This window comes from Chamaea fasciata, unplaced genomic scaffold (assembly GCF_029207755.1).
Source record: "Chamaea fasciata isolate MVZ Bird 193981 ecotype frontalis unplaced genomic scaffold, bChaFas1.0.hap1 SCAF_3, whole genome shotgun sequence".
NCBI classification, from domain to species: Eukaryota; Metazoa; Chordata; class Aves; order Passeriformes; family Sylviidae; genus Chamaea; species Chamaea fasciata.
The window spans coordinates 48,305,078-48,327,516 of NW_027094088.1; the positions used below are offsets into that span (position 1 = coordinate 48,305,078).

At 40.2% G+C, this 22,439-nt stretch overlaps 1 protein-coding gene across 1 annotated transcript; it reads right to left on the reverse strand.

Moving 5' to 3' along the window:
- Positions 1 to 660: 660 nt before the first annotated feature.
- On the reverse strand, positions 661 to 22,109 carry RAB32 (RAB32, member RAS oncogene family). The gene is made up of 3 exons (XM_066178894.1): positions 21,681 to 22,109; positions 4,436 to 4,713; positions 661 to 2,222 (listed from the first exon to the last, which is right to left on the reverse strand). The coding sequence occupies exons 1-3, from the start codon at positions 21,907 to 21,909 to the stop codon at positions 2,073 to 2,075; spliced, it is 657 nt and encodes a 218-aa protein (XP_066034991.1). The 5' UTR covers positions 21,910 to 22,109; the 3' UTR covers positions 661 to 2,072.
- Between the last annotated feature and the right edge of the window lie 330 nt (positions 22,110 to 22,439).

The window sequence follows — 22,439 nt, forward strand, 5'->3', positions numbered from 1 at the left end:
GACAATCCTCCAGAAACTTCTCCAATGTGAGTTCTTCCCCTGGGCTCCATGAACTGCTCCAGTGTAGGTTCCTTCCATGGGGTGCAGTCCTTCAGAACAGCTCCAGTATGGATTCCCCCCAGGGTCCCAAGGCTGTCAGAAAACCTGCTTCAGCATGGGCCCTTCCATGGGGTCACAGGTTCTGCCAGGACCCTGCTCCAGGATGGGCCTTCCACATGGTCACAGACTCCTTTGGGCATCCACCTGTTCCATGGTGACAGCAAGTACTGGGTCTCTAGGAATGATTTAGACTATTCCCCACAGATTAGTTTGTGTAGAGGAACAAAGATTTGTTCAGTCTAAGGAGCTAGTACAACTCAACAGACCCGACACAAAGTTTTGACAAAACTCTGGAGCTTGGAATAGCTCATATTTTTCTAGTAGTGCAGTGAAGATACATCAGAAAATCCTATACTGAAAAAAAAAAAACCATTGTTTGTGTCTGTCTTCCACACGTTGTAGTTTATGCCAAGCTTTACTGTGGTACTTTTAAATAATTCTTTAACATAGCACATACTAAAAGATAATGTTGCTTTAAAATGTCAATGAAAGCATTTGAGTATAGGGTAGAACATATGTGAGGATTCATGTTCTCAAAAGCATACACCAACACACAAAAGATGCCCAAATATATTTATTTAACTCTTAAAAAGGATGTTACTCTTTAGAAAAAAAAAAAAAAGCCAGCCTAAGAAATCTCAATACAGATTAAAGTATACCAAATCCTGCATATACCTAATTCTGATGTTTACCTAAACATCAGCACCATCAAACCCAGCAAGGTAAGACTTCTGAAGTCAGTAGCAATGAGGTACCAGGACAGAAGAAACCCTTAAAATAAAATAGAGCTTCAAAGCCTTTGAGCCAAGCGGAGCCAGAGTTCCAGAACACATTCAAGAACCATGAAATATATCTAATCCTTTTGAACTTCATTTGCTGCCAAAAATACATGAGTGTTATAACAAAGAAACAAGCATCTCAGTATACAGTTACGAACTGGTAAGCCAGTCCATTAGTTTAAAGCAGTCAAAAGAGTCCTAAACTGACAAAGACAGAGCTTGGGGCAGAAAGGTTGACAGACTAGCATGACACAATTAAGCTATTTCCCTCAAGACCTCTCTCCTTGCTCATGGTATTCAGAACCATCTCTAGACAGAAGAAAAAAGAAGCAAGTTCATAATCACAGGACAGTATGATACTTACTTTTGGTACTCTTTGTAAAGTTTTCAGTGTTAGTGCATGAAAAAGTTACTGGATGTTTATTTCTGGATGTGCATAGGGGTGAGGTTACCATAACTAGGTGCCAGCAGTACAACTGTATTCAGTAATGTGTTTACATATGTAAAGTATTAGCTAAAAATATTCAGCCTTAAATTGCTGGAGATGCACTTTTATTAGTATCTTTTATAACCATGTCTTTGCCTTGTTAAATCACAATAATTTAACCATCTTGTTTTTACTCAGTGGTAAAAGCCATCTACTCCACTCATTCTTAGTGATCACACTAGGAAAGATACCTCCCATCTGTCATTGGCCCCTTCAAGATTTCTGGGATGTCTTGATCCAGGAGAACTAGCAATGAGACAGATCCTCATGGTGGGGATAATAAATAGGGACAACTGTGCCAGTGAGAAGGCTCAAGTGGGACATAAATGGTGACAAAGAAAAACTTTAAAGGTGCAAGAGTCTATTCAGCTAAAAGTGAGTCCTATTTGGAATGTAGCATATGTCCTAGAAGCAAACTAGACACTGAATGTTGTCTTTGTTCCTTTTAGGAGTGTAAACACTACCTTATGTTCTCAAGTAAGACACTAATGCAGACTTAGATGCAGACACTCAAGCAAGTGGAATGATAACTCACAAGATACTCAGTTTCATGCTAAACAAGAATATGTAAACACCCAAACGAGTCACCAATTCAGATAGTACCAGACACCCCATATGGATTGTCACAACGCAGCACCATAGCAGCATTTTGATTTAAGGCGAAGTCCTGCTGCTCATCCCATCACATTTACTGAATGGTGGTACCATTAGCAGCACTGTGATTTACTCTCTGCTTTCAATGGGTCTAGGTCCAGTTTTGGTTTCCCCACATCATTCTCTTCATTAGGGAAGGTTTTGTAATTGGCAAGGATGTTTTCCACCAAGAATCGAGCAGCTTCGTCTATGTTGATGTTGTCCTAAAAGATGTTGAAAGCAAGGAAGTCAGTGAGCTTTCTGAAACAGTCACACATTCCTATTAACAGTCACACTTTCCTATTAAAGAGCTGTCCAAAAGGAAAAGAATTCTTCAATCTCATCAGCAGAACACAAATAGTTTAGATGGAAGAAGTCATTGCTCTCACTTTTTCTTTGGAGAAAGTTAGCAGAAAGGTTAGAGACAAAATTATTCATCCATATTTCATGTTTAATTCTGAGTCTAATCTAGTAGGCAGTCAGAGAAATGAATGCCACCTGCATTTGGAAGATCCACAAATGCCAGGGTGCATTTCTGCATCAGGAAAGATCCTAGGCAATTACATAATCTGTGGTATTGTCCTTCCTTTTGGAGACTTTTTCTGTTTCTGACAAATTGTGATGCACTTATTTATGTAAGAGGATCTTTTCCGTAAGCCTCAAAATCACAACTATTTCCAAGCGCTTCATCTAGCCACTCTATATATTCTTGTGCATACTTTGAAAAGTCCTTTCCCATACACCCTAAAGAATGTATGTGTGCAGGATACTTAGAGATGTACTTTGCCAGAATATCCTGTTTCTGAGGGTCCAAGCTGGCCTAGTGCCAAGGAGTCTCTGGCCACAGGCCAGACCTGGCTGGGTCATTGGGAGCACAGGGCTGCCATGTTTGGAATTGCTCATCTTCAGTTCCAAAGGAAATACCAGCCCAGTATATTACTGATGACTAGACTTAAGATCCAATTATCAGTTTGAACAAAAAGGCAAAAACAGATTAATAGGATATCCAAGTGGGCAGGACTTAAAAGCATAAAATGTTTTGGTAAGCTTAGAAAACAAGACAATTATCCAAAATTTTTTCTGTTTCAACTACAGCTCTTCAGAGTTCTACACAAGACAATTAATACCTAACCTAGAACTTACTGTTTGGATTTTTCTCTGCAACAAGAACCTCGTTTTACATTGTCCTGCCTTAAATGCCACCTAAAATGCAAGTTGCCACTAGAATTTCACATTAGATTTTTTTTTCCAATGTTTATTTGCATTTAAATATTGGAAATGTTTATTTGCATTTGTTTTTAAGCCTTTTTACAGTTTGTACATAGCAAAATTACAGGCACGTAAAGCCTCAGGGAAGACTTTTACCAAAGCAGAATCTTGGTGTTCTTTTTGAATATAAAGTCCCTTAAAAATAGAGGTTTTAGTAACAGATGGGTGAATTTGGAAATATCTTTTCAAATGCAAACAAATTGTTAGCTAATTTAACTAATTCCTTTAACTGTGTATTCTTCTCTTAAAGTAATCAAAGAGTAGCTTGTTTCTTTCTTATAGTCATCTTAGAGACTCTTTGCTTTTTAAGAATAGTCTAAACATCATTGTGTAACACTTCAGCAGCAGCAGTTAAAGGAAGTAGGCAAGCCAAGGGAAAAGTGGGACCTTGAGGCTTATCTTACTTCTTTATAAAGGATTTATCAGCCACATCAGTAATCTGGTCTGTCAGCCACACTGTCCTCCTCTAGAGGAGTCCTTCATTTTAAGACTCAGTTGAGCTTGAAGGAAATACTGGGTTTCACTTCCAACTAAGCTGCTGCCAGTTTAATCTGTGCATTGACAAAAAGCATGTAGACTAAAACTGTATAATACATGAAATTACTCAAAGTTAACTGAATAAAGCAGCTGTCTTCCTTAACTTAAATTACTATACAGAACAATTTGTTTTTCTCCAGTTCAGTCTTGATATTGCCTGATAAAATGGAAAAGTGCTTTTGCAACACTGTGGGTAGGTAGTAATGAGTAAACAAATAGCTTGTTCACTTCAAATCTTGCTGTTTCCTACATAAAACAGGGATAACAGAAAATGCAATTTAAAAACCTGCACTTAAAGATTACCTGCACCTTTTGGGGAACTTGATCAGCATTTAGTAGTATTAACGTCTAAAGAATGACTGATCCTCATGCATGCAAGGTGAAAAAAATTTATCAAACTTGATAATCAAGGTTTCCAGATAGTTTCAAGGTGCTCTGAATTTAAGGTAACTTTTAATCTAAACCAAATATGCCTCATCTTCAGGAATGAAGCTAGCCAGCACATCACTTCAAATCTTGCAGACTTTGACTGCCACTTCCTGCACTTCATAACTTTATTGCCTACATGATTATATTCACTCTTCTAATGCCAATATTCAAGAGACTAAAAATATTTTTCTATTAAGCTCACCTTGGCAGATGTTTCAAACCATCCAACAAAGCCACCTTCTCTGCAGAACTGGTCCATTTGAGAGGGATTCTGGCTGCCATCCTTCTTCTGGTCACACTTGTTTGCAAGGAGAACAGCAGGGATGGGGCTGCCATTGGGAAGTAGTACTTTACTGTCCAAATCATGCTTCCATTTTGAAACAGCCTCAAAAGTGGAGCCTCTTGTGACATCAAAGACCACAAAAGCACCAACTGCCTCCTTGTAGTATACTCTGGTCATATTTCCAAAGCGCTCCTGGCCTGAAAGAGAGGACAGTCACAGAGTGCATTTATATTGAAGCATGAACTATATTCAGTGCAAATGGACTACTCTACCAGCTTCATTCACAGAAGTTAGGCATTTGGCTCTAATCACCTAGAGCATAAAACATTGCTTCCTTTATCTCATGTAAGTTCATTGTAACAGCTATTATATATACCACACATGATAAGTCAGAGGCTTAAAGTAGTTTGCAGTCCCAACTACCACTTGGAATTTTTCTTATATTTATTTGTTGAGTAGAGTTCCTTGAGAAATAATGCCTAAAAAGATTACCAGCACAGCTATACACAAATCATTATTTCACCAAAGAATATTGAGGCTTATATCTAAATCTAGTTGCTTCAGCTAAAGACTCAAGCAAACTCAGCCTTTTGCTGAATGATGAGCAACAAGGGGTTTTGCAAGCTTCAAGGCTAACACCCCTCAAAGCATCTTCTGAAGAAGCTGCCTAGATTTTTCCTTAGGGACAAGTTCAAAAAGAACTGCTAGTTTAACAGTTCTGGCTAAACCTGTTTGTTAACTTTGACTTCATTTTTTCAAGTCTAAGTTTTACCCTGGATTAATTTTCAACTACAGAAGTTCTACAGCAATCCCAGGATTTAAAACAGGAACAAGTAAAATACAATTATTCAAAACAAAAATCCAGGAAAAAAATCAATTGCCCATAAGCAGAGAAAACTTTAAAAAGTCTTTTCCTATTAAGTACAACTACTTTAGCCAGAATACTTGAAGTGTAGAATTGAGTGTGCCAGTTGACTTACTCTTCTGTTTGAAAGGTCAGACTATCATGGTGTGTTTACATTTGAATGTCTAGCAGTATCAAGTCCTAGCACATTGTTTGGGAAGTCTGGGCTACTAAAATAGCTTCCTGCTTTGTTTGGAAATCTTCACTGGGAAAAGCAGACCCTGAACTCTATAATTTAGTTTCACAGTGTATCATCACTTGAGCTTTTATCTTTTTGTGCCTATGAGGTTTAAGAACACATAAAGGAAGAACTATATTTGGAAACCTAGTTGTCCTTTGTTTATAAACATTCAAGTCCACCTTTCATTAGCAAGGACAAACATACAAGGAGAACTGGGTGTTATCGCCTTCTCACAAAGAGGCAGAAATTCAATAGATGAAGGAAGCTGAAAAGAGATCCTGTTCAGCAGTGTGCTTTTCCAGCTCACTTGCCTCATTTTAGTGTCAGTACTTCACAGTATGATTAGCTCATTCCCTACAGACAGTTTCAGAATAGGTTGCCTAAGAAGCGATTAGAACGGCCCGAAAACAGCAGCAGTCACAGTAAAGTTCCAGAGAACTATAAAGAAGCTGACTTTATTTCTGTCCGTTCACTTTAAACTATGATGCTGCAGAAAACAGCATCACTACCCAGCATATTCTTCAGAATGGAGATTACACATTTTTCTCACTACAGGCTGATTATCTCATGTAAGAGCAAGCAGGATCCAAGAAGAAAGCTCTCATCTCCATACTCAAAACTCAAACTTTGAAGCAGCATTTATTGCCATGAAATTTAAGGCCATGCAACAAGTCAGGCACCAAGCCTGTGTCTCTGTGACTATGCCTCTGGAAAAGCCACAGTGCTAATACAACTCTCCTAAACAGAGTACACAAGTAATTCACATTGTCTCCCTAGGCTGGACTCTAATGCCTAAAGGTGGTTTTTAGAATAGCCTTACTACAAATGTACCACTGACCACTGTTCCCACTAACCAAGAACCATTATGAAAGAGTTAGATCAAAAGGCTTTTACTACTTGTGCATATCAATGATGCCATATTTAAAGACGCTTTACCCTTAGAATGTAGGAATTTTGGTTGGGGGAATTTTGGTTGGGTTTTTCTTAATGGAGTTCCACACAGCCAAATTGAGTTACATTTAGCCAGTCACTGCATAGGGCACACACAAGCTTTGAGGAACTCCTTCTCAGCTTCCCCATTTGTTTAGCTGTCCGTTTCACCATGAATTCTTGCCACATGGGAACACCTTGGACTATGCTAAAGCACTGACTAGTATCCAATGCAGGGAGATATCCCTTCACACCATAGGACAGCCCCACAAAACAAACAGTATAATCTCAAGTTCTACAATGCCCTGTACCAACCTCAGTCTCCTACAGAAAGAGTTCTAGCACCACTTACTGTTATTTACACGAGACTGAACATGCACCTGAAGCAGCAAGGGAAATGGTCCCATTAGTCCTCCCTATTCAGTTGCTGGAGAGCTGGGAGGTTTGCAGGCTTTACTTAAGGCTGTTTTTTCAAACACTTGATGAACATTTACATAAGAAAATTAAGTTGTATTGATCAGTTGCAGGAAGGGTTGCTAGATTGTTACGAGAAGGCGAAGACAGAGCCTGATCACTACATTTAAAAACTAAGTTATTTAGGAATTGCAGAAAAGGTTATATCAGGCAGTTACCATTTCTCAGCTAGCTGTGCATGCTGTACATAAACAAGGCTGCAGTCACTGAGCACAGTGAAGGACATTACCATTGACTGAATCCCTTCCTGCCTATTGCTCCCCTATCCAAAAAAAGCTTTAAAGACACAAACAGTTGGCAAGGTGGCCATACTAGCCTATAGCAATAACCATTGCTGAAACACGTACAACAGCACATTTAAGGTGCACAAAAAGGTGAAATTAGTACAGTGTTACATTTAGCTTCTAAAGAAAGTTACAAAGCAGAACCAAACCTGAGGAGTCAGCCAAGGTTAGCCTTGTACAGTGGCTTCTCCCAGTGCAAGATAGCAGTTCTGCTAGGAATGGAAGTCAGCATGGAACTATATGTTGCTTTGTATCCTATAGCAGCCACAGTATAAACCATGGGCTTTGGTTGTCCCCAAAAATCATTTAACTCTTATTTCCAGAAACTCTTAGCTCTCTTGTAGTGTGAGTTTTAGATTTAGAAAAACATCAATACATATCCTTCCACAGTATTAATTTGGATGAAAGTAGAAAACTGATGTGCCTATCAGCATGAAAGCTTGTATCTTTACTTACTAGATTTAAGCTTTATATTAGGAAGATTTGCTCTCTCTTATCCTTAAACACCCGCAAGCTCAACAGCATTGTATTCTCAGAGATCAATGCCTTTTAATAGGCCAAATAGAGCCCAATACAAATGATTCCCTTTTCTACAGTAACCCAAACCAGCTGTTTTCACCTCTAGAATTCACATCCACTAACAATAAACCTGACCTGAATACTACCTTACAACTGCTCTTTCATCCTGTCTGGAGGCCTAATGAAGATGGATATACTGTATTTCATACAAAGACAGAGGCAATAAAACATGGCCTGCCCAGGAGGTAAGAGTTTTGTTTGGTAAAAGGTATACAGCATGAGGCAGGAAAAGAATTCAGCTTAAACTGAGTGGACTTTCTTTACAGCCCTGTCATTACTGACAAAGCACATGCTGACCTTCTTGTCTAGGATGCAGAGCATTCTAGACAGCCTTTTGAAATTTTAACAGGACTTTCAGGCAGAGCTTTTGTAAGCGCTTTTCTTCTTGCAAAAAAACCAAAACAAACAAACAAACAAAAAACCCCAAAAACAACAACAAATAAAAACACCCAAAAAAACCCCCAAAACCAAACCACCCAAAAAACCCCCCCAAACCCACAAACCCTCATACAGAGAAATCAAACTGGAAAACACTAATCCACCAAATTCTCAAGGCTGAACATCATTCACTTTGTTCTTAAAACTAGATGTCTCAACTTCTGCCATGCACAGTTCAGAGATTTGTCATGCCCCTTCCTCTGTCCTCTGTCCAGCAGGATATTTGCCATAGTCATTTCTCCATATGTGACAATAGTGTTGAGCAGTACAGAAAGTGGATCATACCCCCAGAGGAGAAAAAGGCTGAAAGTGATCAGATTAAACTAGATTTAAAATCTCCAGTGTGTATAATCTTAGCAAGAAGAGAGTGGGAAGATAACTAATTGCTTAGTACAGCAGTACAGAAAGGACATCACAAGATTAATCATTCTGGTTGGTCCAGTGACTAGGCATAAATCTGATGGTACCACTAAAGTATAGTTTGTGTTTTAGTAGTTCAGGTGTAAATGAGGAGCTAAGATACAGGACAGTCACAGGGATCAGAAGTTTAATTTGGAGGGATGGAAGTGACTTCATGTAACGCAAATTTCTGCCTTCTCTAACCACAGTTTTCATATTGAAATGACTCAGCACATATTGTCACCATATTTTCCAGTAATTGCAACAACCTTAAGTGAAATATTTGCACAATGACATGCATCAGGAACTAATACACTTCCCTACAGCAGCACCACAGGAATAAAATTGAGTTTAAAACTGCATTAGAACTTGGGAGCTATTCTCACTCCCCAGTTTATATTGTAATGGGGGTGAACTGTAAGTTAAGAACTACATGAAAGAAATTATAGCCAGGTTGACATTAGAACCTTTATATTTGTCCTTTATTTTACTGCAAAAAGTAAGTTATTGCAATCTCACCTTGAAATACATTTTAAAGTTTCTAGAGCAGTGTAAGGGAGAAACACTAGTCCTGTTTGTTACAGCAGAGTGACTCACCATTGTAGCAGTTCTTGTGTATATTTAGTAAAAGATACCTTACACTCCTACTATTTCATTCATTATTTCAACTTGTAACTCCTCCTACAATAATGGGAATTGGGGCTAGAAAAACCAATAAATGTACAAATGACTGCTGGATATGCACAATAATTTGTTAGGCTTCCTTCCCCCAGACTACTTATAATACCCATGAGTTAATACGCAGTTTATATCAGCTAACAAGAACTTACTCAAAGAGAGTAAAAGGGCCCATCTAGAAGAAGTTTCCCCAGCTATTCTTTTTTGCTATGAAAGTAAATGTTGGATTACCTGTGTCAATAACAACAGTATAGCAAGAGTTCCCCTGTCATGTAAAAATCCAAACTTTACCTTATCTGAAGCCACACAATTTAAAAGAGAATTGTGTTAGTTGCATTTAAAACCTTCACATCTCACCAGGAACACTGACAGACAACTGGAAAAAGGTCCTTCAAGTTTTTCACATGAGATTAACAGTTCTGGAATCCTCCAGAAGCTGTGTCATTGATGAGAAAGAGATAGATGACAAAGGGTTATAAATGCCTGACAATTGCAAAATTGTAGTTTCTTCCATTAAAGCAATGCTAGTTCAAGCCATCTTTAACAGGACAATTAGCTTAATGGGTAGCCAGAGCTCAACATTTTTTAACAAGTTTGGCAGTTCTTCATCAAAAACTTTAAACTATAGATAATATAGTCCAGACTGCAGTCACCCAAAAGTCAGTGTACAACTGGCTGAAGAGTTTTATTCCCAAGCTGTTTGCTATTATCTAGAAGACCATAGCAATGAAACTAGGCAGTTTTTTTCCTGGACCAAATGGCAGAGTTGCCAAAAGTCTGAAAAATATCAAAAAGCCCTCAGTTTATGAATAGAGTCAAGATTCTCTTACCAATTTTGTTCTTCAGAACACTGAAGATGAGAATTCAAATAGTTAAAAAGGCACTTAAAATTCAACAATAAGCCACAAAGGAAAAGTTTAACCTATAAAACCAACCAAAAAAAGCCCATCCAGTAATAATTGCAGTAGTAAACAAAATGACTAACAGATCTAGTGAACTAAATTCAGTTAGCTCAAAATGCATAGAAGTAGCTTCCTATTAGTACATTTCCTTAATTCTGCTTTTCTATCAACAGTTACTATACATTGCAGTGATCACAGGCATCATGGAATGCTTAGTAAGCTATAGTGACTGATTGTAACAAACCATTTTTTAGTCTGGAAATACTTTAATAATCTCCTTGCATCGTGAGAAGCATTCTCAGATCAACTATTTACCATGACCACTAATAGTCACTCATATCAAAATCCAAGGACAGTCAGACTAACTCTGACTGCCAACACTATGGCTCGTAGGTTCTTGCTATTAGCTACTATCAATGCTATCAATCTTGCTATCAATGACTTTATTGACCAGAGTTCCAGTATTTGGCACAGTTCCAGCATTTAAGCTTCAGTGTCAAACTCCACAATTAAATTGATTCAATCCATTTGCAGGACCATGAGACATTTGTGCTTTTATTTAACGTAGATGGTAAAAAAGACCAGCTGAACAAGAAGTTTATTTTCCCAAGAGCACCTGAGTGACAATTCCATACTTAAAATTCCAACTCTCAGTGAAGTTACTGTCATTCACTGTGATAGATTTAAGCTAAATCACTATCCAAAATGGCTGGGAACATAGTTCAATCCTCTAATTGAGCTAGAACTACTGTCACTTTCAAAACTCACCCAGGCCCTTCAAGAGCCCCAGGCAGGAACAGACCACACTTTGGATGCCAGCTGGATGTTTGGCACAACACAGCAAATATCTGGAACTGCCCTAAGGATGAATCTCCCAGTTCTCCAGACAACTAATGTACAGTTTAGCACTACCAGGGTCAGGTGTGAGTTGACTGAAGTTCCTTTTTAGAGAGATATATAAACATGTTACTGCCGAGTTACCACTGCTGACAGCTATCCCCCATCTCCCCAAACCAGCACATCTTGTCCCAGAACTGCCTTACCTAATTTGATTGGATCTGTTATTCTGCAAGAGGTAGGTTAACCAAGCCACTATCAATATTATAGCTCATATTCAAGTGTGTCTACCTGCTTTTTCCCACAGATAGCAGTCATAGATTAAGAGTAGACAGACTCCAAGACTGTTAATACCAGATGGCTCCCCACTCCTCAGTCTTATCCATTTAAGCTATAAGTGCAAAGTTGCCACATGTTAAAACAGAGGTGTTGAACTATGCAGTTATTTAGCAACATAGACAAATTTGCAAATGACACCAAGTTGAGCAGTACAGCTGACGTATCTGAAGGGTGGGATGCCATCCAGAGGGACCTGCAAAAACTTGAAAAGTGGGCCCATGGGAATATCATGAGGTTTACACGACCAAGTGCAAGGTGCTACAACTGGGCTGGGGTCCCAACACAGACTGGGGAATGAACAGATTGAGAGCAGCTGGGCCAAGAAGGACTTATGGGTGCTGGCGGATGAGAGGCTGGACATGACCCAGCAATGTGCACTTGCAGCCCAGAAAAATCACTTGTATCCTGAGCTACATCCAAAATAGCATAGCCAGCAAGGTGAGGGAGGTTGATTCTGCCCCTCTGCTCTACCTTTGAGAGACCCCAACTGGAATGTGGTATCCAACTCTGGTGGTATCCAGAGGCAGGCCATGAAAATTATCAGAGGACTGGAGCACCTCTCCTGAGAAGACAGGCTGAGAGAGTTGGGATTGTTCAGCCTGAAGAAGAAAATGCTTCAGGGTGACCTGAGGCCTTCCAGGGAGCCCTACAAGAAAGACAGAGAAGGGCTGTTTACGAGAGCATTTAGTGACAGGACAAGGGGAAATGGTTTTAAACTGAGAGTAGGTTTAAATAAGGTATTAGGAAGAAATTCTTCACTGTGATGGTGGTGAAGCACCAGAACAGGTTGCCCAGGGAAGCTGTGGATGCCCCACCCCAAAGGCCAGGTTGGATGAGGCTCTGAGCAGCCCATGGTCTAGTCTCATGGCAGCAGAGCTGGAACTGGATGATCTTTAAGGTTCCTTGCAGCCCAAGCCATTCTGTGATTCTACGACATCAGCAGCTCTAGCAGATATTAGAAACCTGTAAGTGTTAAGGAACATCCAGCTTGAGTTTTACTTTCCACCACTGTGAAAAAGTGGTATTTGTGGTTCTGGTGACAAACACAGAGAGGCTAAGAAGTGAGAATTACTAGAATATTGTATCTTCCTGTATGAGACACATACTAGAAATAGTTTCACTGACTGCAGTACTTAAGAGTTTCTAACAGACAAAAGCAGCCTCAGACAATTACAGCTGCTAGTGCCCTTTCTTACTAAGGGTGGTATGGCTAAGTTAACTGACCACTGGATGGACCCCTTCCCAACACTAACCCTTTCCCAAATGCTTCAGAACAGTCTTCAGGGCAACAGCCAGTTAATCCCTGTTCAACTGACTCACACTTTATTGTAAGAGACAACCTTTGATTCTCTGGTTATGTCTATATTAGAAAGCTGCAGGGTGCAGCTGAAGCAGTTCTGTTAAACAATGTAGTGTCAGAGGCATGACTCTGACAATATACTGTACAGACACAGTATGTATGAGAGACTCTGTAGTCATTGAAAAGTTACTGACAAGTATCAGTTTAAGTGCAGCAGTTATTTTGATCATTTAGATACAAAATATTTTCACATGTTCACAGAAGTGACTTTTTCATTCTGAAATGTTAGGAGGCAGATTGCTTTTAAGTTCCATTTCCCAACACAGCCAGTTTCTAACCCAACAATTTGTTAACTACATGCAACTTCAAAATCAATGACTAGTCCTTCCATTCACTGTTTGTTATCGTTATACCTTAACACAGGACAGTCCTGTTCACTACCCATGAAACAGCAAGAGCACAGAGATGGCAAGTGCTGGAAGCTAGACACCAGATATCCACCAGGAGCTACGATCGCTTCTATCAACCCAATAGAAAAGGCACACCATTCTCTCCCACAAAGATAGAAAATTTTCCCTCAAATAATTGCACAGCCCTCACTGGGAATATTACAGCAAGACTGAGACTTTTCATTGCTGCCTGTAGTCTTGGGCTAATCTAATGATTTAATTGTCCAAACTGACTTCAACAGCTTATTGTTCTGTCTTTAAGAAGTTGAGAGACAACACCCTGCACTTAGAGTTCAATGGCTTTTTGTTCATCACATGTATTTTATGCAACAGTATGACAGTCATGTTTGTATAAGAATCCACCTATTTTTCTTTTATTTTTTTTTTGCATCTTTGCTAAACAACAAGTGAGAGAGAAAGTCCCTATTTAGGCACCAGAAAATCAGAGTGCAACCAAGCTAAACAATTTCTAACTAGCTGTCAAATGCAGCATGTATGGAACAATTCTCCTGCATTAGTATTCAAAAGAGTTGACATAGTCCAATTAGTGCCAGCAACAGCATGAATTGGTAGTTCCTGCCTTGCTTTAACAAGACTTACCCAAACAAGTAATCTGCCAGAGTTAAGCTATTTCATGCCTGACACCCTCTGATCCATTTCTTTTGGTGTGCTGCCCTACAGCCAGAGCTGCGCTGTGTGCTTCGCAGTGATGCTGCATGGCACGACAGCATTTCACAGCACACTGGAGAACAATTCTAAAGTCAGTTTGTCTCCAGAACAACTTTATCACGAGACTGAAAAAATGTTAATCTCTAAAATGGTCAATGTGTCATGGCACATTGTGTGTGATTGGAATTTTGTATCAAATTGCTGCCACTCTGCTCTACCCAGCACTCTTACCCTGGGAGCATTTAAAGAACAAGTTCCTACAAGCTATTTGCAGTGACATTCAGAGGCTACTTCTCAACCTATTATTTGAAAAGCTGCCTAAATCCATACAATAAGGAATATTTGTTTTCATTACCTGCTCATGTAGAAGCCAGTGCTACTGAGAGTTTGCCAGCCTTCTCTAGACAGTTAAGACACTTATTTCTAAGCAAGCTTTATAAAGCCCTGAAATCCGGCCATTTCTCAAAGCATAATTTCACTCTGTTTATCCTCTTCTTATGTCTCCACAGCCAGAAGAGATCTTTGAATACTGAACACTGTACCACAGTAGCTTGAGAAGCATGCTGTGCTTTGTAGTCACTGCTTACTGCTGGTCATGCTAGCTTTAACATCTGCAGGAATTTCACAGGAGGTATTCCTATATTTTCATGCAAAAATATAGACATTCCCTTCCAGCAAATCACTTCTTTCTAACATAGCATATCACACTTCTGATGCAAGTATTTGGAGGGAACCATTTACAGCAGACTACAAAAGCAAAGCAATGGTTACCACTGGAATTCATGGAGGGTATCTCTGACAGCTCTGAGACAATCCAGTGGTCTCACTCACTACTGAGGGGAAGAATCTTTTTTTTACAGCATGCTAATACCTTTTCTGGAACCAGTCAGCTAAGATCATTTTCTTTGCTTTATGTCATAAGTTGAGAATTATCCCTTTATAGCACTTGCCAACACAAATTGTACATGCAGATGTGCACTTTGGTAACACCACGTCCTAATGTGCACCTAAAGAAAACCAAACTGGTATGCGGCAAAGTGGAGATGTAAATAAGGTTAAGCACCAAGACTCTGAAGCTGCAACTTCTGAAGATCCAAGGAAAGTTGATAAAGCTTGATTTACATTCATGTTAATGCACACATTAGGAGAAAAGTGTATATTCAATATTGTCTGCACCAGTTTGTCTCTGAACTGCTTGACTTGTCAAACCAGCTTAATTTTCGACTACTTGAGTCAGTACTACATGAAGGGCAAGAATTTAATACTTGCCTTCAGGAAAGTGGGTAAGATTATTATTGACCCGTGTAAGATTATTATTATTTCTGCAAAGTATTTTAGTTTGTTTTATAAACTAATCCAAAAATTAGTTATGTTGAGCTCTATATATTATTTTTCCTCCTGTCTATTGTATTGCAATAAGAATTTGGGTATTGCTTGCCTTTAAGGTAAATTTCCCCTGTCTATTTGATGTATACTCATCCAGCCATCTCTTATTCTCTGTATCAGAGCATTAGGAAAGTTTTTATTGTGATCTTGTAGGAAGCACAAAACTTCTGAGCAACAGCTCTGTGACGTCTGTTTGAAAATAAGGCTGAAGCACAATCTTAAATAGTGAATAGAAGCTCAAGCACCAAGTGCATTTCCATTGTTGACAGAAATTGAAAGTATCTGTAAGATAAATACACTGAACTTTTTCTTAAGCCTGTACTAGTCTTTCAGGATCACGTCTTTAACTCCATTTCTCATAGAACACCTTGATATGCCTTATGAGGAAATTCTAAGCTTATTTCCAAGACATTCAAAGAACAGCTGTCTCAACTCTCCCACTTAACTGAACAGTCCTGCCTTGCACAGTCAATACTACCACACTGGACTACCTTAAAACACCAACATCAAGACGGTAGCATTTCCCATATGCTTATGGAATTCCATCAGCACAATGGTTATAGGCTTAGTCCACGATAACATAGACAGTACTTTGAGTGGCTACGTAACACAGTACTAATCAAAAGAACCCTTGCTATTATGAATGCTTTGGTACCCCACTGATAAGATGTGGAAATTCCTTCATTAGACCAACAATCACACCTCACTTGATAACATTTCATTAAAAGTGTATTTAAACAGGATCCCCAAAAAAGAAAACATCCGGAATCTGTTTGTATTCAGAGATGTCTGAAAGCTGGAAAAACACCAAAACCCCAAGTTTAACACATTCAGCACTTATTTGGTTATTTATCAGTAGAGCTCCAAGCACAGCAAGTCATTCTGAAGTGAAAGCTCATAACCCCAATCCAGCTATTCCAGAAAAGTCATAAGAAAGGACACCCACACAAGATTTCCCACAGAGGGGTGGTTTCTAGAAGGAAACAAAGTACACCTTTAATTCTGTTTCTTGCCTCTGTGTTCAAAATCTATGTCAGCAGACCTTCTATTTCCGATCCCCAAACTTCATCTTGTAGTCTTGCATGTTTCCAGTAAGCACAATCCTTAAGTAAATTTTCTCTCATGAGATTTATATTTAAGCATGTGTGAGCAGGAAGCAGTCAGAAACTAAGTCTTTCGTATCTCCATAAGTCTGAAGATATAATTACATATAAAATTCCCCAACCCTGACTGGGAGCTTTCTGACCTGCCTCAGCTGTAAGCAAACTGATAGCACTCCTAATCACCACCTGAAGGCTCCTCCTGGAACCTCCATCACCATATAAACTAGGAAACAACCTCAGAAAACTTACAAGTTTCTGAAAAAACTCTTGAGGTCCAAGTTCTGCATCCATTTCTGATGCAATTATTTATGTGCATATGCTTTAGTCATTAAGAATATTTCTAGTGGTGAGAAAAAAATCCCCACGTTTTGAGGGCAGGTTACACCTGGATTGTCTTGTCTCCACCTTAGGCTCACTTGTACCAGGCACAGAGCTATGCAAATTTTTCATGGTTTCTTTGCAAGAGTTGCCATTTTAATCCCTTCAACATGCATTGTGGCTAAGGACAAGTTGTTACAAGAATACCTTGACTACTCTTAGAGATTGCCGCCTCCAAATTCTCCGTGCTTAGGAGAGACTTCTCTGCAAAGCAACTGAAGCGGACATGCCTCTGGCACAGAGCCAGGCATGGCTACACCACAGCAGAAGTTTTTTGGTTGTTTCCCTATAGACTTTCAGGGATGTATTAACATCACTGAACGCTTGCTTTAGACTTTAAAAAAAAAAAAAAAAATCAGTCCATAATTCAAGAAACAAGCTAATGCCCCAGTATACAGAAGCAACTTGGCAGCCTCTATGACGAGCCAGTGGCACAAGTGCAGACTAACTGGAATATAGAACTGCTTGAAACTAGAGTTTTCACATGGAAGTAAACTATCTCACATGCTATGAATACTGCCTGAATGCCTTTTAAAGTCAACCATATCCATGATTTCCGTACTCTGTCCCATTTCTCATAGCTTCCTATAGATAAGGCTAAAAGTTACTTAGAAAGTTACCTTGATTTTAACATCAACTCATATCTTAACTCTCATTTGTCTTCATACAAAAGACAGGTTATTCCAGCTCTTCCTCAACTCAGAATTTAACCAAAATATTTCATCTGATTTTTCCGTCCTCTTGGGGACTTGTATATACCTATAACAAGTTACAATTCAGTTCCTCTCGAGACACATAAGATAGTAGTAACAAATTTACATGCTACTTTATCATTCAGCTCTTGAAAGCATGTAGAGCATGTTTACAATACCAAAGTACAATGATTCCTCTTCTGTTTGGCCAACTTCATAGCCATGCTCTGCCAGTTAAAGCATTACTTCAGTTTTAATAAATATTTATACAAAGAAATTCTAATAAAATCCTCGAAGAAGAATGCTATTACACCAAAGTTAATTCAGAACTCCTCAAAAAAAGCTTTTAAATCAAATTTGTCTAGCAGTTGCCATTAGTGACATTCCTCACGAGAAGCCAAACTCAAGCAGCCATCTATGATCTTTACCACTCCTACCCTCCAGCAAATTGCACTTCATACAGGCTGATGTGAGTGACAGTGATAGCCAATGTGAGCACAAAAGCAGCAGCTAACACAGTTGTTGGTTTTACTGGATAAGCTTGAAAGTTTCTATGATACTGAAAATCCTTTAAGCATTCCTTCAATATCACCTGACAGCTTCACCAATATGCCACATACACCTCTTGAGCATGCTGTGGTCAGTGTAGTCCCCACTAGAACAGCACACTTACCAAGTAGGAATCTCTACTGTTTTGAAACCGACTATAAAAACACTTCCCTATCATTAAGATTTTTGTTTTGCATCTCTTTACCACAATGACTCATCCCTACATCCTATTTATTTTGCCAATCATTTATGCCCTTTAATCAAGGCTTTAACATTTTCAGAATTTAACCAGAAAGATACTTTTCATTACTTCACACATAAAAAAGAAAAAAAAAAAAAAAAACAAAACAAAACCCCCCAAACAACAACAAAACAAAAAACACAAAAGCCAACCAAAAACAAACAAACAAACAAACAAAAAACCCAACCAAAAATAATGCCTAAGGGCAGTTAAAGTTCCTGCATGAACATGCATATAATCTGTTCTGCTTCTTTCTTTATACTGTAACCAAAATAATTTGACAGTGACTGAGCAGTCTCACTCTCAAGCTTTTTCATCACCTTTATTCAAGAAGTTACAACCTGTGTCTAAAAACTAACACACCTGACTATCTCTGAAATACAAACATCTAGGCACAACAGTAACCTTCCTCCCTCTCCATCATTTTACATCCCCCAACCTTTGATGCTGCTGCAAGAATTTGCATTACTTTGTACCTTACAACAAGAGGGCTATTTTCAGCAGAAAAAAGAAAAAGCATAAGCAGTGTAACACAGTCATGCTCTATTTGACAGAATTATCTAATCACAAAAAAAACCCCAAACCAAAACAAATTCAGCTAGCAGGAGAATTTGAAGTCATCCAGTAACCTGCTGCACAACCAATAAACAGTGCAACACTCATCACTTTTCCTACAATCACATCAGAAGCCAGCAGAGTATCTGCATAGTGATCTTTAGCTGATGCATGAACTATAGGGTCAGTTCTTATTATTGACTTAGACACAAAACCTAAGTTTGCATCACCTAGCTCTTTAAGGAAAGCTTCTTATGATGAACTGTTACATACAAGCTTTGATCTAGTGAAAATAACATCCTTTTCTATGCTTAAGGGTGAGACTTTAATTCAACAGCCTTTTTAAATGCATCAAAATCAATTCAGAGTGCCAGCACCATATTGCTTACAGGGAAGTCACATGTAACATTACTTACCATAAGATTTAGATCTCTTGAAGAGATCTAAAGCCGTTTGTCTGCACACACCAGCAAGCAAAATTATCTAGGAGCTGTTGAAAGCCAGAAGACAGCTGTGCTGATGAGTTAAAAAGGAATGACTATCACATGCTCAGACACTGTGCTACACTTCAATAAAGTGCTTTAGAGAATATTGTCTATGATTATAGAAGCCATCTTCAACCTGATTCTTTAACTAATAACTTCAATGTAAATCTGTTAGCATCCTCAGGTATTTAGAAATATTCCTGATTGTATACATAAACAGCTGCAGAACACACTCCCAGGGTGAGGACTTCAGCAGCTTTAAGACCATCAAATACCCCTATGGATACTAAAATACTCTTTATTTTATTAATTAACTCTCAGATGTCAAGTGCTATAGGACTCCAAATTGTTGCTGTCACACTGGCTAAGAACAACCCAATCAAAAATCACCAAGATTACTTCTCGTCGTGGCTTTTTTTTTTTTTTTCTTCATTAGGCAAGATCCCCACAGCCCTTTGGAAACAGAATACCCTAAACTAGCAGAATAGACTAACAGTTTGGAGTGCAAACTGCAGAACAGTTGTATGTTCCTTTTTTATTTTTGCTAGGGAAAGACTGGTCAGGGGTTTCTTACAAGTCTTATAAAATAGGAAAAATATTTCAGTGACAGGAAAAATTTTAATTCTTTAACCAATTTAATTCTTCAACCAGTTTACCACAAGCCTCCAGGGATTTATCAGCAGCTCTTAACTTACTCTTCACCTAGCAGTGTCAAAAATACACCAAGGGCAACAATTAAAAAAGAAAAATACTGTCTTCTGGACCATGACATTAATGTATGGATGTATTGATAGAACTTCCTAAGTTGTAATTAGGATCTGTCCAAACTTTGTGACAAGTTGAAGCTAAGTTTCTGCCTATCCTATTGAAACAGATTGTTTTGGCAAAGCACACAGCCTACCCAAGTCTGAGCAACGAAGGGCTGAGAAGTCAAACACAAGTATGGCAGCCTGCCAAGCCCCAGGATGCCAACAGCCTCCCCTCTTCAATCTTTGGAACCCCAGGCTCGCTAAATATACCCAGAGGATTGCAGCACTTCGTACTGATACTGTTAATTGAGTCACAGAAAGTTAAAGCTGATTCATAGAAGGAACACATCAGAAGAGAAAGCTTGCCAACATTTTACTTGCTCTTCAAAACAGCAATTACAAAATATTTTGATTTGCCCTACAGGCCAGCAACAGAAAGATTCATGGTATATTTCAGCATATGGCAGTAAGAAGGCTTTTCAGTTTGAGGAGTCATATTTGAAGCATTTTAGAGCAAAAAGACCAGAAGCTGAGGTACAGCTGGTCTGTCACAGGGTTACAGCAGCCACATGTCACACTTCCTTATTTCTGAGCTTCCACTGATAAGCATAAAGTTCATGGAAACAGTAACTGCCAAGTTTTTCCCCTTGTATCTTCCAGTAGTGTAAGTTTAAACATCAGCATTTGAAATAAAGTCTGCTTTTTCATATCCAAGGAGATACTCTGAGGGCAGTAGGTAGGGATGAGGAGTGCTGCAGGCTGACAGCTGGGTTGCACACAAAACTAGAAATGCAATACCAACCAAGGTGATTACAGAGCCGACGGACAAACTTCTAATGAGACCACGGCAAGACAGAGATTGTTCTGTGGCATTTAACACCACAGCACAAGTGAAGTTAACTGTGGGAGGTATACAGTTGGAGTCTTGGAAACAGAGATGCTGAGGAATAGGTTTGAATCACATATAGGAAAGTAATAATGCATGGTTTGGACAAGTGGACAGGACTTTCCTGCTTCCATGTGCTCAAAGTATTGCTTCTAATCCAGAGATTTGTAATTTGAATATAGAACCAAGCATAACAAGTTCCATTCTCTCACTCGATGCAGCAGGGATGAAAGCAACTTTTAAATTAACCAGGTGACTCCAAGCATGCAGAGTTTAAGCATGCTTCCTTTGAGGACAATTTTAGCTGTTTGAGTTACCTTTAACCTGTAAAGCATGGTGCATTAGAAGCATTATAGAGCCATAACCCTGAATTAGTTTCAGCAGCAGCCATAACCAAGGCCACCACCACCCAGACAAGCAGGTCAGGAGGAGCAGTATGAGCAGGAACACACCGGGAACCCTGGATCCAGCAGTGAGAGTAAAGCAGCTGTTCGAAGACTGCTACAAAACCCTGGGCCAAGCCAAGAGCCCCACGAAGTCTGATAACGGGAGAGAGCAAAGCCTGTAAAAAGTGAAAAACTTCACTCCCACATCAAGACCTCCCTCTACTTACACCTCAAAGGCAAGAATGAGAGGTTGCTTATAACAGGGGTAAGGCGAAAAACAAGAAGAGTGGTTTCCCAGCCCAAACACGCTTTCCTCCGCAGAGGCCGTGTGCCGGGCCCCTGACAGCCAGGTTCACAGCACGCTGCAGGGAGCAGCTCGCCTGTACCGTACCTGCGATATCCCAGAGCTGCAGCCGCACCAGGGTCTTGCTGTCCCAGTGGATGACTTTGAGCGCGAAATCCACACCGATGGTGGCCCGGTAGTGCTGGGAGAAGAGCTGGTGCACGTAGCGCTTGATAATGCTGGTTTTGCCTACACCCAGCTCCCCGATCACCAGCACCTTGAAGAGGTGCTCCCGGCACTCCGGCACGCCGCTGCCCGCTCCTTCCCCGCCGGCCATCCCTCCCTCCCTCCCTCCCTCCTCCCGTGGAGTGCGGCGGAGAGGCCGGGCTGCCGGGGCCGCGGCTCTCCTGCTTCTAAACTTTCCCAGCCAGCAACTTTCCTCCAACTTTCCCCAGCCGGCTCCCCGCAGGGCCGGCCCTCGCCGGGCGGGGGAAGACGAAGCGGGGCAGCGGGTGGGAGGGAGCGAGGAACCTCAGCCACCACCTGACTGCAGTCACAGGACGCGGAAACTCCGCGGGCTTATAGCGGCGCGGGGGAGGGTGGCGGGAGGGGCCGGGGGAGGGATCGGCCCGCCCCGCTGCTCCGGGACGCCGGGTGGGAACGGGAACGGGCCAGGGCAGGAGGGAATTTAGCTTGTAGCCCCTTCGGGTTGTCGGGGCTGGGAGCGCAGGGCTGCGTGGAGGGGCCCTAGCGGGGACTGAGAGAGGGCTCGGGTTGGGAAAGTGTCAGCTCTCTGTGAGGACCGTTCTTTGGTACTTTGCTTCTAGCGGTGGTGGCGGCGGCGGCGGCGGCGGCAGCGAAGTTTTC